The sequence below is a fragment of the Heterostelium album genome (assembly GCF_000004825.1).
Source record: "Heterostelium album PN500 unplaced genomic scaffold PPL_scaffold9, whole genome shotgun sequence".
Taxonomy (NCBI): Eukaryota; Evosea; class Eumycetozoa; order Acytosteliales; family Acytosteliaceae; genus Heterostelium; species Heterostelium album.
This window is the reverse complement of record NW_008805071.1, coordinates 1,076,418-1,092,530: the sequence shown is the minus strand read 5'-3', so window position 1 is coordinate 1,092,530 and position 16,113 is coordinate 1,076,418. Positions and strand designations below refer to the sequence as shown.

General features: G+C 40.3%; 2 protein-coding genes across 2 annotated transcripts; both read right to left on the bottom strand.

Annotated features, from left to right (window-relative positions):
• Positions 1-41: 41 nt before the first annotated feature.
• On the bottom strand, positions 42-13,587 carry tra1 (protein kinase; the record flags this gene model as incomplete). Its single annotated transcript, XM_020579747.1, has 11 exons — positions 42-876; positions 1,149-1,450; positions 1,527-5,005; positions 5,177-8,282; positions 8,489-8,715; positions 8,848-11,062; positions 11,129-11,204; positions 11,277-12,061; positions 12,117-12,679; positions 12,739-13,279; positions 13,390-13,587. The coding sequence occupies 11 exons, from the start codon at positions 13,585-13,587 to the stop codon at positions 42-44; spliced, it is 12,327 nt and encodes a 4,108-aa protein (XP_020430422.1).
• Positions 13,588-14,170: 583 nt separating this feature from the next.
• dwwA (WW domain-containing protein) lies at positions 14,171-15,745 on the bottom strand (the record flags this gene model as incomplete). Its single annotated transcript, XM_020579746.1, has 4 exons — positions 14,171-14,610; positions 14,706-15,109; positions 15,531-15,618; positions 15,721-15,745. The coding sequence occupies 4 exons, from the start codon at positions 15,743-15,745 to the stop codon at positions 14,171-14,173; spliced, it is 957 nt and encodes a 318-aa protein (XP_020430421.1).
• Positions 15,746-16,113: the final 368 nt, after the last annotated feature.

Below are 16,113 nucleotides of genomic sequence, written 5' to 3'. Positions count from 1 at the left end.
TTATTTTATATATTCTGTTTATTTTATTTTTAAACATAATTTTAATATCTATAAATAGAACAATTCTTAATGAAAACATTTTGAGTGTATTCTCCACAAGCAGCGGTAAATCCAACATATGCAGAATCATCTTCACCAATGCCAATAGTATTGTTGATATCGATGTTAACTTTAACAACTTCGTTGTGATCTGCTCTTACTATCAATTGCTTTCCAAATGGTTCATATATAATCTCTACTTGATGATAGTTGAAATCACAAAGTTTGAATGAAGGTGAGGCAAAGCTTAATGCATATTTGTGTGCTGAGCTGTTAATTCCGACACCATTAGTATGTACTGCAATATGATTGTCATTTGGATCGTCACTAAACTGGTAGTCATCAAATTCCACGGCAATCGATGATCCTATTCCAGTGTAGCCAAGTCCACTCCCTCCATGAGTTAAACTGCTTCGAACTGATGTTCCTCTCGGATCGTTGTGTATCACGAAAGCAAATCCGTCGGCTGGTGGTGTCTCTTGCTGTTGGAAATCCTTTCCCATCTTAAAATCGAATCGCACAATGAAGCCACCAGAGATATGACGCACCTTGTTCTTACTCCAACAAAAACAATTGACAACACCAGAATAAATATCTTTAATCAATCTTAACTCTGTATCCCCATGTTTATCTTCCTCATTATTATTATTGTTGTTGGTCCACTCTATATTCTGTGAATAAACAACAGGTGTTGAATAGATAACACAGTTTCTCTTTGTCAATTCAAATAAAGGTAAACGAACAACTATGTTATATAAAAGTACTTTGTTCTTTAAAACTTTTTTTGCAAGTTCGCAATCTATATTACTAGTTTTATCATTATTTTCCATTTCGAAACTTTAATATAATATTTAAAAAGATATTTATAGATATCGTATTTTTTTTAATTATTAATATGAAGTTCTTTAATTAAAAAAAAAAAATTTTTGTGGAACAAATTATTAAAAAAAAGTGTGTTAACACACTCCCAACAAAACAAGAAATTGTTGAAGTAAGTTTCCCAGAATATTTATACATAGTTAAAAACTTTACTTAGATCTAAAAATTATTACTATAAAAATTTTTTTAAAATATTTAATATTATTTTTTTTATTATTATTATTTATAACCATGGATAGGATATCGATTCCATTTGGCTAATATTTGATGAATTGGAAGAAAGTTGAATTAATTCATTGACTTTCTTGATGATTGGTGTTAGGAATAGAGTTTTATCTGGTTGTGTTGGTGGAGTAATTATATTGATTCTAGCATTTAGCATTTGGTTGACAACATTTACTGTCTTGTCCAAGATCTCTTTATGTAAGAGTTGAGCTGTAGGTATTGGTTGTTGCTGTGAATTTTGTTCAGATATGTACCAACATAGTATCTCATCAAATAAGTAACAACTTAAAAGGTTAACAAGTTGATCCTATTAATTTAAAAAAAAATGAATATTAGTTATTTGATATTTTTTGCTTATTTGTAAATGGTGATGATTAAATTACCTTTGATTCCGAAAGACACATAGAAGTGGCCAACAATGAACTCTGATAACCACCCTCAATAAATACAGGATTGAGGAATGTTCGAATGTTTTGAGTTAAACGGAATGGAACCACACCATGTTCGTTGAAATCAGAGTTTTCTGATGTACATATTTCAGAGTTCCATTTACCGAAATAAACAGTTCCTGAGGTTCTTGAGAAATAGATGTCAGATGGTGAGAGAGTAGCAATCTTACTGAATAGAATGTAGGAAATCAATGAGTGTAGACCCCATTGTGATGCGAATGCCAGCTTGAATTCATATTGCTCTTGGTAGGTTGAGATATAACGTTGAATGTAATTTGAGAACAGAGTGTCTGTCATGTACTTTGACATCTCACGGAATGCTTGTAGTTTGGTGGGTTTGTGACTCTTTGTTGTTCCGTTGGCAGGTGTCATCTCTGGCGTGGCAGAGGTGGTGGAGGTAGCCGCTTGACTTCCCAAGAGTTTGTTACGATACATCAAGAGTGGCGAATACAATTCTTGTTCTGGAATTTGATTGGACCAAACCTTGATGAGCGAGGTAAGCTCATTACCACCGATTGCCTGAGTCAGATTCATTTGGTTGTTGATTGGGATCAACGTTGGATATTGATTGAATGTAATACCACGACGTCTGGTCTCACGGTACTTGAGTAGCAGATTGTTTACGGAACAAAGGAATTGTGAACGTCTTTCACTGGTTCTTGGTGCTTGCTTTGCTGGGAAGAGCGGTGTGTCTATATCGATGAGGAATGGATAGGCGTTACCGTTGATACCGTGCAGTGTAACTCTTGGACAGAGCATACCGTTCGAGTTCTTCACCATCTGTGCAGTCAGACCGATTCTCTCAACCTTGATATTGTATTCTCCACTTGGATCACGTGATCCCCTGTAGATACTTGGAACCTCTAGTAGCGTTGGACGAAGAGATGCAAGTGTTGGGACAAGGCTATCCAATCGAACCGTAGAGTTTTGTCCATAGTAATTGGCAACGGTTGTAGATGAATCGACCTTTGTGTATATTGTACACAACTCTACGGAATGTTTTCTTTGTACCCATTCAATGAGTTTAACAATCAAACTTGAGAGGGACTGTCCTTCGGTCTCAATGAAATCAACTTCGAATTGAGATTTGTATTCCTCTACAAGCTGAGTAGTATTCTCTAGGGTTGTGACCATACCACAGAAATAGTGTTGGTATACTTGTTTAATCATATCGCGGATTGTAGTTGGAACTTCCTCTGTTGATTGAATTCTAAATGCCTCGAGGAGAATGTGATTCAATGAAGCGGTAAAGTGGTGAACAGCTGGGATGGTGTTTGCCAACTGAATGAATCCGTTCAACATTGTATCGATTTCACTGATCAGACAAGAATGATATGGCTGTAGTCCAACCGAGAGTGTTTCTGCCATTTTGAGTGGGCCTGGTGGAGATGGTCCGGTTGGATTGGCAACAGGTACAGGTGCAGTAAGAATGGGATTCTTTGGATTGAGTTTGATATCGGACACCAGTTTTCTGAAATGATAGTATGTGTAGTTTGGATAGTAGCAACAAATCTTACTGAGGAGTTGCCAACAGAGGAATCCATAACCTTGGAATTGCACACTCATGTAGGCACCGGTAATAAGAGTTGGAACATAACTCAACCACAACCAATGTGGAATAATGAGTGATCCAGTCTTTTCGATGGCAGAGAATACTGTTTGTGCCAATGTTGGTTTCTTGACTGCTGGAGTGGCGGGAGTGTTTGGATCGGCAGCGTTGGTACCATCGGCAGCTGTTGGTTGTGCTCCTGGATTTGCATTGGCAGCGTTGGCAGCGTTGGCAGCAGCGGCAGCAGCAGGAACAGGAATATTATGTGGTACTTCACCACATCCATTCAAATAGAGTAGCCATAGTATTCTTGGAAGAAGTTTAGTACCGTATCTAGGATCACATCTAATACCTTGGATGTAGCAATTGATTGCACTCTCTGCCCACGATGCTTTCATCTCTGGATCAGAGGTTTCACCGGTGAATTGTTTATCACAGAAGTAACCCCAATTTACCCAACTCTTTGAATGGTTATCAAACAGTTGAATGGCAGTCGAGAAGTTGAGATTGGCTTCACTGATGCGACCGAGTCGATTCTGGAATTCACCTTTCAGTTGGAAAAACTCTGACTTTTGAAGTGGCAAGAAGTAATCCAAGTTTGTACCGTTGATAATCGAAATACCGGTTTCATAATGCGTTGGAAGTTGAAGATAACACTTGATTTGCTCTTTGAGATTCAAAAAGATGTCTTGAACTTCAATTTGAAGATTGAACATCTTTGACAGTGAATTGAGACATAGCTCAATTATGTGGTGCTTACGATTGACGTGTGCATATTTGTTGGTTGTCCAAGCAGTCTCTGGTAGTACAATTGGTTTGTTTGGTGTACCGGTACCGACATTCATAAACTCTGAGATTTGTTCAACACCCTGGTTAATTAAGCTGAATACCTGTTGACGCCAAGTGAGGAGATCGTTCCAAACACCGGTGTCTTCATCCTTGCTTGGCAGACGTTCTCTCCAGATGGCAAAGATCGCTTTGACGTCGGTGATGGTGTTGGCAAGTACTTGTCGAGATGGCTGATTAGTTGGTAGACTTGAGAGAGTAACTTCCTTCAACAGATGCACAGCTTCCTGGAGTTCGACGACCTGTTGCATTTCAATCAATCCTTTGTTGTGAGCATGGAAAGAACGTTCCGGAAGACTGACCCATCGCTTTAGAATCAACTGATTCGAATTAACAATGTTTGGATCGACATCACTGAATCGCTTATCGATAATGAGTGAATAGCCTTGTAGGATCTTTCTAAAGGCAGTGTCTTCGAGAGGTGCCAACTTTGTAAGCGCTTCTTTCATGATGGGCCAAGCCGACAACTTCCAAGAGGATTCGACTAGCAGCTCATTCATATTCTGTTGTGAGCGTGCATAGTCCAACAGTACTTCCCATTGATTCAAACGTTTGGCACATTCAATCCAATGATCCTCCCAGAGTAGATTCTCATTCTTGCTGGTTGCTTTCGCACCGTTGCTACTATACTTGTTCATAGCAGCCAAGTAGACTTCCTGAGCGGATTGGAACATATAGAACTGTTCGAGAAGCAATCCAAGTTTAGTTTCATCACATGTGAATCTTCGACGTAGTAGACCAAACAATAGATCCTGTTCGTTCAATGTTTTATAGAGATAACCGAGTGCATCCCAAACAGGCTCTGTTTGTTCCGGTGTTTTCGTTCCCTCGAGAACATTGAACTCCAACATCTTGATAGCTGTGAAGAACGCGTTGAAGTGTTCACCAAGATAACTGATAACCTCGACAGGCACCTTTGGTTGAGGTGTACACTTGGATATCGACTCTAGCAACGTCTGGATAATCTGGTTCGACGACTCAACATTGTTAGCTGCTGTTGTTGCATTCTTGTTGTAATCTTTGGAGAGGAGGGAAGTGAGTGATTTCGAGAGTTTGTAGTGTTCATCACGTGAGAGCTTGCTCCACAGCGAACTGAAAATAGACACCCACAAACTGTGACAGAGTTGATTGTCAACGAATATCAATTCTCGCAAACTAGAAATAATATCACCAACAGATACGATCTTACAAGTATCTAGCCATTTGTCAAGACCACTGAGTAGCTCTGAGAATCCGAGTGGCATATTGGGAGCGACGTCAGATTGACCGGCGACATTTGGTAGGAGCGATTGGAACTTTGAAACACCCTGTACAAGAGATACAGGTTTGCCAACAGGTAGAATTGCTATGAGCAAGTCTAGCGCGTGTCTAATCCAATAGGTATTTCCAAGTTGATCCCACTGCTGATTGGCAATGATATAGTTGAGACGCTGGTATGGAGTGGAGCTGATGGAGCGATGCAATATCTCAAACAATCCTTTTCTAATCTTTGGATCGTGTGAGCGTAATCCAAGCATAAATCCTGATTCCAACTGTGAGAGTTCAACACGACTCGATGTTGGATCACTATAGACCTGATGAATCAAATTAAAGTAGGAGGCAATCAAGTCTTTTGATTCCAACTGACCGAACCGACTCATCTTCAAAATGAAATTGACCTTTTCTTTTGATTGCAAAACACCTGCATACTCCTTTTGTGTAATCAATTGTGTGGTGAAATTGAGACACTCTGTGAGTAGCTCGATATCGTTGTGTCGCTCGAGCAACACCAGCAACGATTGGAGGAATATCTTTTTGTGGTCGGCAGAGAGTTTGGTAATCTTTTGTCGAATCAAATTGAAACACTTTGAGAGCGCGGCAATGATTTCTTTTTCAGAGCGTTTCGGCTGGAATTGGACTTGTGCTGCGGCAGGTGGTTTGAGTGCAGCGGGTTGGTTCGGTCGTGGTGGCTGCTGCTGAGCGGGCACAGGATTGGCTGGCTGTTGTACAGGTATGGTTGGAACTGTTTCTGGACTGAGCAAGTAGCTAGTGAGACGATGGATGATCTTTATGATGTTTGGTAGGTGTGGTTCGATCCAGTCGGGATTATCCTCTTTGAAGACGGCAATCAGCGAGAGTGTCTGAACGTTCAAACTCTTTTCAAAGTTGGAAAGATTCCATCCGACTGCCGTTGAGACAGAGTTGTAGAAGCTGATGATGTCAGGATGAGTCGACTCCTTACCAAGCGGGAATGCAACGAGCATCTTCTTGATGATCGAGCAAATCAACTGAGAAATCTTTGGATTGTCTTGGTTGATCGACGGTAGGAATTGTGGAAGATTGGCAAGATTCGCCGGCACAAAAGTGGCAACCTGATACTCCAAGATAATATTCAAAATATTTAGAGTGGTCGAGAGAATGAGAACTTGGTCACTGGCCAGTGATTTCTCAAACGCCGAGAATTTGATTGATGCGTCCGGCCAAATAGAGAGCGATTGACGCAAAAGTTCAGAACATTTCTCGACGAGTGCAGTGTTTTTGGCATCGGTTGCATTGGTCATGAGTCTAATGAGGAATTGGAGAATGTGTTCCACTACGTTGGCAGGTGGGCGATACTCGTCGTCTGCCGATTGAGTGATCGGTGTGGTTACCTGTTGACTTGGTGTTGTTACACTGACTTCGGTGGTTGGTGTGACTGGTGGAACCGAAGCGATAGTGGACGGTGTCGAACCGGTGGTGGTCGAAGAAGACGAGGCGACACCAGCACCCGAAGGTATTAGATGAGGATTCAAACGCCACTTTTCCCATGTGATAATCAACTCTGTGAGATCGATAGACAACTTCTTGTTCTCCGGTGAGATGTTGGAAACCAATCCCAGCTTTGGAAGCGAACTGACCATTTGTGGAATGAATTGTGCACGTGAGGAATAGAACAGAACGGGATGTCTGACAATGAGCTGAAGGATATGCACGAGTTGTTGAGGTGTGTGTGATTCTTCAACAATGATTTTCTTTGTCCATTTGATCCAAGTGTTTCTAATGTTATCACCAATCAATCTGGTTTTCAAGGTGGGAACTAGAATGTCCAACGCCTGCTTGACAAGATGTTTCGCTTCGATTTGGAATGCTTTCAGTAGTTGTACGTAGACTTGCAAAACAATCTTCGAAGGTGTTTCATAGGCTTCGATGAATCGACACGCCAAAACATAGGCAGTCTGACGACAAGTGAAATCATCATTCTTAAAGTGATTCCATGCGAATTTGATAAGTTCTTTACGCACATCAATGAGAATCTGTGGAGCATTCTTTATGAGAGTTGTCTCCAGTTGGAGAAGTTCAATCAGGAGTGTCTCATCTTGGATTGGCTCTGTCTCTAGTGGGAGAGACTGACGTGCCAGATTAGAAAGAAGTTCGTCGGCTGCCTGTGACTTGTGAGCACCGTTTGGACCGTGCTGGAAGAACGATTGAACGAGTGGCGACACGATATTCTGAATGGCGTGAACCTTCAGTTCTGGAGTGGTGGTCGGTGCCTTGGCAAATTCGAGGTAGGCAGTGAGGATCGATATCTTTTGTTCGACGGTGGTCGACTCTGGTAGTTCATTCTGATAGAAGTCACGCAGGAATGCGAAATCGATTGGACCACGAATGGTAAAGGCAAACAACAGGTAGAAGAGCAACTCATTCTCGGCATGGTGTAATCGACAACACTGAATGAAACACTTGACAATCATTCTGGTCTCCTTGATGAGGTTTGGCGATACGATATCACCGGACACCAATTGGCCTTTGCGACCTGGATGACGCCAAATATCGATGAGACGATCGAGTATCGGACGATGAAGAGTCAGCCAGTTTGGAATGATCTTGACGATAGTGTTGATCAAGCTGAGCGCCAAGAATTGATAGTCCGGGTTATATGTAGACATAGCATCGATCCAGTGTTGATAGTTCCTGGCTAGCTCGTCAACGATGGGACGAGCGATATCACCGGCTTTGACAATCAGCCTGAAGGTTGTAGCGTATTGCGGGAGTAGTGGAGTCGACTGAGGAACGGTCCAAGCTTGAGAGATAAAGATATCGACAGCTTTTGCTGGATATTTCGCAAGGAATCGGATGAGTGGCGCACGATAAGGACTGTTCACCTCACGACCCAACTGCTGTTCGAGTTTCAATGTGAGGACAGTTGTCTGCTCCAATAGCTTCACTGCAGTCGGCAAGAGATGGAAAGTATCAATGATGGCAGCACAGATTCTCACCTCTTCAGTCTCTTTGAAACGATTGGCCGCTTGAGTAAGCTTGCCGGTATCGTCAAATTTCTGAGATACTCATAGAGACGTTCTCCAAGTGCAGCGTTGAAGCAGGTCGATAGCAGTTCGAGTAGTCGCGATAGACCCTGCAGGAATGGCACCGATATATTCTTGGGATCAGTGAGATTAGTCAACACCGGTTTCAAGCAGAAGTGTAGCAGATCACGGTGTATTCTGTTCTGTGAGATTGCCAAGTGTAGACCACGCTTTGCTACTGCAGCGATCTCTTTGTTACGAATGGTGACTGCCTTGAAGAATGTACGAATGATACGATTCATTACATCGGTGACACCCTCATACGCTACAAACTCTGGACACGCCATTGCGGTGGCAGCCATTTCCAGGCCGGCTTGACGCAGCTTGGCGAGAAGCGAGATGTTCTTTTGCGAGTTTGCTTTGATTTGAATGCTTGGATCTTCGCCACCCGATATATTATGACAATCTTGAATGAATTTGATCGATTCCTGATTGAAAGGAATCATCGATACCTTTTGACCGATGCAAAAAGTGAGTGCTTCCATCACACCGGCCTGAGAGGCAAACGAGAGAGTCTTTAGCGACTTGGGTAAGATACTCATAAAGAATGCACGTGGATCGTCGTGTAGCAAGTGAATTGGAATATTGGTGATTTGTGAAACCAGTTGAATCATCTGTTGAACGAGCTTGCGAGTGTGAGATTGTGAGGCAAACAACGAGCGGAATAGACACTCGATGAAATCTTTAAAGAGTGGTCGTTGTGTTTCATCGAGTTGTGCAAGTGTTGCATGTGGTTTAATGGGAGGTGGTGGTGGGAGTAATGCAGGTTGCTGGACAGGTCCATTCGGTTGTCCAGGAGTACTACTGGCTACAGCAGCAGGTGTATTGGCTGTGTTGGAAGTTGAAGTTGATACAGTGGTTGGTGTAGAGATGGTTGTTGTCATAGCATTGTAAGGTGATGGAGGAACAACATTGGGTGCAGGTGTCATTGGTGAAGACGGCGAGGAAATACTCACCGGAGTTTGGTCCAACATTGTATTGGCCAACGAAGGAGTGGGTGGAATTGGTGTGGATTGCGCTTCAATATCCATAGCTGTGACACTCGGTGTCATAACACTCTCAGTGTTTGCAATTGAATTGGCATTCAATGGTGAAACAGGAGATGATATAGTTTGATTGGCAGCACCATTACTATTGCCATTGCTATTGGTGTTGTTATTGCTATTTGTGTCAATATCCATTGGTTGTTCAACAATTAAATTACTTGGAGAACATGCTTTAACAAGCGATTCAACAACTTCATTGGTGTAGTCAATGAGTGGTTGATAACCGGAATAGGTAAGATCGTCAACTACGTGTAGCAATGCCTTGAGTAGCTGCGTTTGATATTTGTTCATCCATTGACGACACTCTTGATACTTGCCAACAAAGAATTGGATACCAACAACGCCAGCATGTTTCTGTCCGTAGTGACTCTGGTAGCAATGATTGATGAACGACTCAATGAGATATTTACAAATGGGTGGTGGTGAATCAGCGCTGCCATCGGAGCTATCGATACTCGCGCCATAGATAGTATTGATGGTCTTGTAGAATATCTCGAGAATACCGTGTTGATCTTCGAGTGACAATACATTCTTGGATTCAGAGTTGCGACGTGATAACAACTCGATGAACGAATCGATTATGAGATAGGGATTGAGTTCGCCAGTGGCCAGTGGACTATTCATTCTGCGAGTGGACATCACCAAGAAGAACGAATGTATTAACTCTGTTAGGAACGGACGTGATTCGCTCTTGAGAGCATCACAACCGTAGGCAACAAAGAAACCAGAGAGCAGCAACTTGATAACACGCTTCTCTTCAATCAGCTCATCTTTACACTTGGTAGTGTTCAACAGTGTGATAGAGAGAGAGGATGAAGATGAATTTAGATTTGAACTACCACCGGTATTTCCACCGGCAACAGGAGAAGTTGGAACCACGTCCATCGATAAACTATTGGAAGTGGTGACATCTGAGAATATTATACTGACATTGCTATCGAGTTGTTTGTTCGATTGGATGGTATTGTAGATTTCCGATGCATGTGAATTCAATGATTCCTTGGTGTTTAGCTTGAGACTGACAATAGACTTGAGGAGATTGAATGCATTCGTCTGAATGAATGAATCCGATGAGTTTCCGTAGAGTAGATTGGTGGCTGACTCGATCGTCTTGTCAAGTGAAACATTGATGTGGGTGTTGGTGGCGGAGTCGATGGGCATCAACAATCTAAAGGTATCGAGATTCACTTGTTTGCTTGTGAATAGCGGTGTTCCAGAGATGACGGTTGGCGTTCTACTTTTTCCGGCCATCTTTCCGAGGACTCTGACTGCATGCGGTCCAAAAAAGTATGGCGTCGGCTTCAAGTGTATCCAGATCGAGTGGAGAAACTCTGATTTGTGCTCCTTGAATATGTTCAGGAGGAAGTCACCGGTGATATTATCGATGAGCACCTCAATAGTGCTGAATGCAATCGAGAGTAGATCCGATGAATTCGATTGCAGTGCCATTATCAGCGGACGAACCAACAGATGTATACAAGGCAGGAATGAACTTGTTCTCAGCGGGATGATGAGTGTAAGCTCAATAAAGAGATAGATCATCTCTTGTGAATAGGAACTCGTTAGCAACTCATTGAGAGTCTCGAGAATCGCTGGGAACAACAAGGTTATGTCTTTGTGGAAGTCGGATTTCGCACAGTTTCTAAAGATAATCTTTAGCAACATGAAATAGTGTGGCGAATCCGAATGTTTCGATTCAACGGCGAGCTTAATGATCTGCAATATCATACTGGACAGAACCGAATGAATGGCAGGTTCCACTTCATTATTTACATTTTGAACTGATCCAAAAAGATGTTTCAACAATCTAATTAAACATGGATCAGGTTTATCATTTGGTGTTAAATTTCTAAATAACCAATAACAATATATCAATTAGTATATATATTATTAGTTGTTGTTATTTCTTAACTTTACTTACTTTAATTTTTCATTTAAAAAGGGTGCTAAAATCTCAGAGAATATCTTACTTGGGTTATTGGTTTGTATTGGTTGAGATATCAATAGAACTTGTGGAATGATTAAGAGGGTTGGGTCTTCGCTTGCTTTTTCATAGAGGAATCCCATGACCGATGTGAAAAGCTCTTGGAAAGTGCGATAGTCCAGTTGGAGCAGTGTGTTGGCATAGTGTTCGAGGTTCTCCTTCTCTTCGTTGGGTACAGGATTGACACCTCCATAGATCGGTAGACACTTTACAAGATTCTTGAATAGTTTGATGTACATGAGTGATTCATCGACTGGTGGCAGCGCAAAACGAATATTCTGTTGACCGGTTGCTGTCATTATAGGTCTCTGACTCGGACATGAATTCAATGCCCAAATCGTGTTTCTGAATCCACCGATTATACATTTAAGCAATCCTCTACAATCCTTTACAGGATCACTAACTGGCATACCACCACTTGTATCAGTAGTTGTAGTAGTAGTAGCTGTTGCTGTTGTTGTTGTAGTTGTAGCTGCTGTTGTTGTTGTTGTTGTTGTTGTTGAAGTTGAAGTTGTTGAAGCTGTTGATGTTGATGATGATGATGAACTATCTTCATTTGTATTTACATTTGATTGCTGTTGTTGTGTTTGCTGCTGTTGTGTCTGTTGTGTTTGTTGTAATTGTAGCTGTTGTTGTTGTTGTTGATTTAATTGCTGTTGTTTCAATAGATGTGGAATTTGTTTTTTTAGACTAACAAATTTGTTAATGAAAGACTCGAAAATCTTATATATGATTGAACGAGCCTTGAATTCTGGATCTGGTTTTCTTGGAATATACTCTACAATACTGATAAATAGCTTGGCGGAAATCGTTTGAATGCCAAAATGATTGGTCGAATCGTGTAGGTGTTTCGAGTAGAGTGTCACAACCTTGGCGATGTGCGTCAGTGTTAACTCTTGTCGCATATGATGAATAAAGTCTGCCAAACTCGAGTAGGCGATGAATTTCAGTGTTTCGTACGATGTCTTTGATGTTCCGATTAGGATCTTCTCGTCGAGCAGCACGTCGAGGTAGTTGATGAAGCGGATCTTCAGGTCCGACGAGAGAATGTAACGCGTTGCGATGAGCAGCTCCTTGCGAATGGCCGACGACTGTGCCGGACACGATTGGAGCAGCTGGATGACGTACTTGGGGAGCGTGTCGATAAACGGACGAACCATATCCATGTGCTGCTTCAAGATGTACGCGAGGAACGACAGTGTCTTGACTTGCGCAGCGATAAAGTCGACGTAGAGTGCGTGGTGTGTGGTGGGAGCGGTCGCCGGCGGAACCAACGAGAGCGTATTGACAATCAGCGGAATGAACTTGGAGACGTTGGGAGAGACCGACGACTGATACAACTGGAATAAAAGTACAACGATGACAGGACATTCCGTTATCACTTTGAATGACGACATACTCGGAGTGATACGCTGTCCTGTGCCGCCAGCACCTGGTGCTGCCAGTGGTGGTGAAGATGTTGTATTGGCGGCGGCGGCAACGGCGGTAGTTGTAGTTGGCGCGGTGGTGGTAGTTGTAGTTGGCGCGCCAGTTGGAGTGGTAGCGACGACAACTGCACCTCCACCAGTTGGCGAAGTTATTCCAGGTGTAGAAGATGTTGTTGTAGCATTACCTGCACCGATGGCAACTGGTAATGCAGGTGGTGGTTGTTTAAAGAGCTTGTCGACGGTGGCAGGCAAGTCACTGTACATCTTTTGTACGATATTTAAAAACGGTTGAACCTCACTGTCCAGATTAGGACGGTAGTTCTTGTGCAGCTCCATAATGATACGCAAACAGATGATTGCATTATCTTCGTTGTCAACCTCAAGCAAATACATTGAAAGTTGCAACAAGTGTTGAACTTGCGGCCTCAACAACTCATTGTTTGGCAGCTTATTCAATATCTCTAAAATTATATTTCTAATCTTTTGTTCTGTTGAATTTGCATCGAATTGTACCTGTTGTTATTCATTGATCATCATATCATCAACAGCAAATATAAGTATAAATAGATATAGTGGTTATTAGTATTAAACAATAACAAAGGTATTGTAATTGATTTACTTACAGGTATCCCTTGTCTAACGATATTATAAAAGACAGGAAATAGAAATTGAAGAAACGAACTGTATTCACTCGAATGTATTACTTCAATATTATCTCTAATCTCTGTCACTATCTGAAGCAATGCATTCAATTCATTGTTGTTATGCATTTCAAAACATCTTCGAGCGCAATGCTCAAAGTTAACTTGATGTGTAGACATCTCTTTGTAGAAAAAAGAAACTACCAATACTAATAACTACTTTTTTTTATCTCTACAAATAATTAATAATCAAACTACTAATTTGAATGTTTAAACAAGTAAGTATTTACTAATGCTTTTTTTCTTCTTTTTTTTTATTCTAATTATATATACTTACTTTACTTTTATATATATATTTATAAAAGTTAATAATAATGAAAAAAAAGTGAAAAAATATTTATAAAGTTTGTTTGCTAACTATCAAACTAACTAACTAACTATATAAAATGAATATATATATAAATAGTATATAGATATATATATTATCTTATAAAAGAATAGATTTGAATTTGATAGTTGGAAGAGAGATAGGATAGAGATAAAGTAAATAAACTACAAAAAACTAGTTTGTATTAATATGCACTTCAAAAAAAAAAATTTTTAATTTTTCAAACTTTTTCGAAAAAAACTTGGTATTACAGAATGACAAGGGTATGGTCAAGGGTAAGATGTATGTTACATTATTTATAAATAACATCATTGTTATTATTATATTGATATGAGATTGTTGCTATTATATTTGTATATTGTTGTTGTTTTTGTTTTATACTGGTGTTATTAATGAAGGTGGTGGAGGTGTCCATGATGAGACACGGTTGTTGTGATCGAGATAGTAGATACGACCGTGATCATCGATACGACACTCCCAACCGGGTGGAAGTTGTGGTCTTTGGTTCGGTTGTCTACCGTTGTTCTTTCCACGAATGGTTTTGCTGTAGTGATCTTTTCTGTGTTTTCTAAAGGTACGTTGAATCAAGACAGCCGCTTTCTCGCGTTTCTGCTGCTCGCCAGCAACACCACCGCTACCTCCAAGCTGTCCACCACTTCCTCCAAGCTGTCCACGCTTTTCAATCGCGTTCCCCGAAACTGGATTTTGCCAAGTAGTTTGTTTAGTATTATGATCTATATAGTAAGTTCTACCGAATTGATCTACTCTTGCTTCCCAACCATCCGGTAATTTTATAGTTAAATCAGGTGATGATTCTGTTTGCGTGTGTAAAATGTTAGTGTTAGAAAAGACAACTTTGTTTTGTTTTGAAGTTTGAATAGTTTGTTTTTGAATAGTTTGCTTTACTTACTGGTTTGATCACCTAACAACTTTGGTAGTGGTACACCAGAGAAGAATGCTTGGGCGTTGACTATACCGGTCTCTTTGTGTAGACCGTCTCTGAGTTGTGCCAACTGAGGAATATCGTTGAATTGCAATTTGATTTGGATGTCTGCAACTTTGTTGTTATCCATATCGAGTAGGAACGTCTTGATCAACTTGATATCACCCTCGATAAATGAAAATATACTCTTTACGGGTATCTTGATCTGTGCTTGTGTAACATTCTTGAGAGAACGCGATTCCTTCAATTCGAAATGCAACTGACTGTCGACGAAATCCTTGAGTGAAATCACCTGACTAATCGGTGTAAGTCCAGCCCATGTCGGACAAGAAGATCCTTGAATCTTTTGTGTTGAAATAATATTGTTTTTACTGTTGATGTGGAAAATTGAATTCAAAATTCAAAATTAGTCAGTCAATCAAAACATTTTCTAAAACATATATATATATATAATTGTTTTTGAAATAACTAACTTACTTTAATGAATACTCAATGAAATTGGTTGAGTCATGATGTGAAGAGAATAGAGACTCGTGCATGTTGGTGACGGAGAGGTAGTCGAGACACAAACGAATTCGAGTGATGTGGTGCATTTCCAGTTTGAATTGCAGACGGCCAACACCGAGTGTTCCTTTCGTGAGGAGGAGGTCGTGTGCTACAGGTCCGGTAGCGAGCGTGTAGAGGTCGACTAGCACCTGACCGACGAGCGAGTCGGAACCGATCGACTTTCGCTTGTACAGTGATATCTTAAAGAGTTTGAGGTTCAACTTGTGAATGAATTTCGTCTCGTACTGGAAATCGAAACGTTCCTTCCACTGAATGGAACCCTCACGTGAAGAGGTTACAACATCGGTCTTGCATTGTTTGAACTGGTCGAAATCTGTTGTTATATAAAGATTTCTATTTCGACGAGTGTGTGAAGCACTCAGTCCACTGATAACAATATTAAACTTATCCAAAGTATTGTTACCATTGGAATTACCACCATTTTGTTGATTTTTACTCATTTATATATTTATATTATATAATTTTTATAATTTGATATATATATTTATGAAAAATATTAAAAACAATGATTTGATAAAATATTATATAATATGAAATATAAAATGTGAATATGAAATATATATAATATGAATATGAAATATTTATGATAACTAAAACTAAAAATTATATATAATTACTATACAATACAAACGAACTTACTAACTACCTAACAATATGTACAAAAAAATTAAAACAATAATAATTTGTTGTTTAAAGTATTAAAACAAAAAAAATTTGTGGTATGAATTTTGATTAGGAAAGTTTTTGATCAGTTAACAGACTACCTTTGCAATTTTTTGATTTGAGCAAAAATTTTGAGTAAAACGAT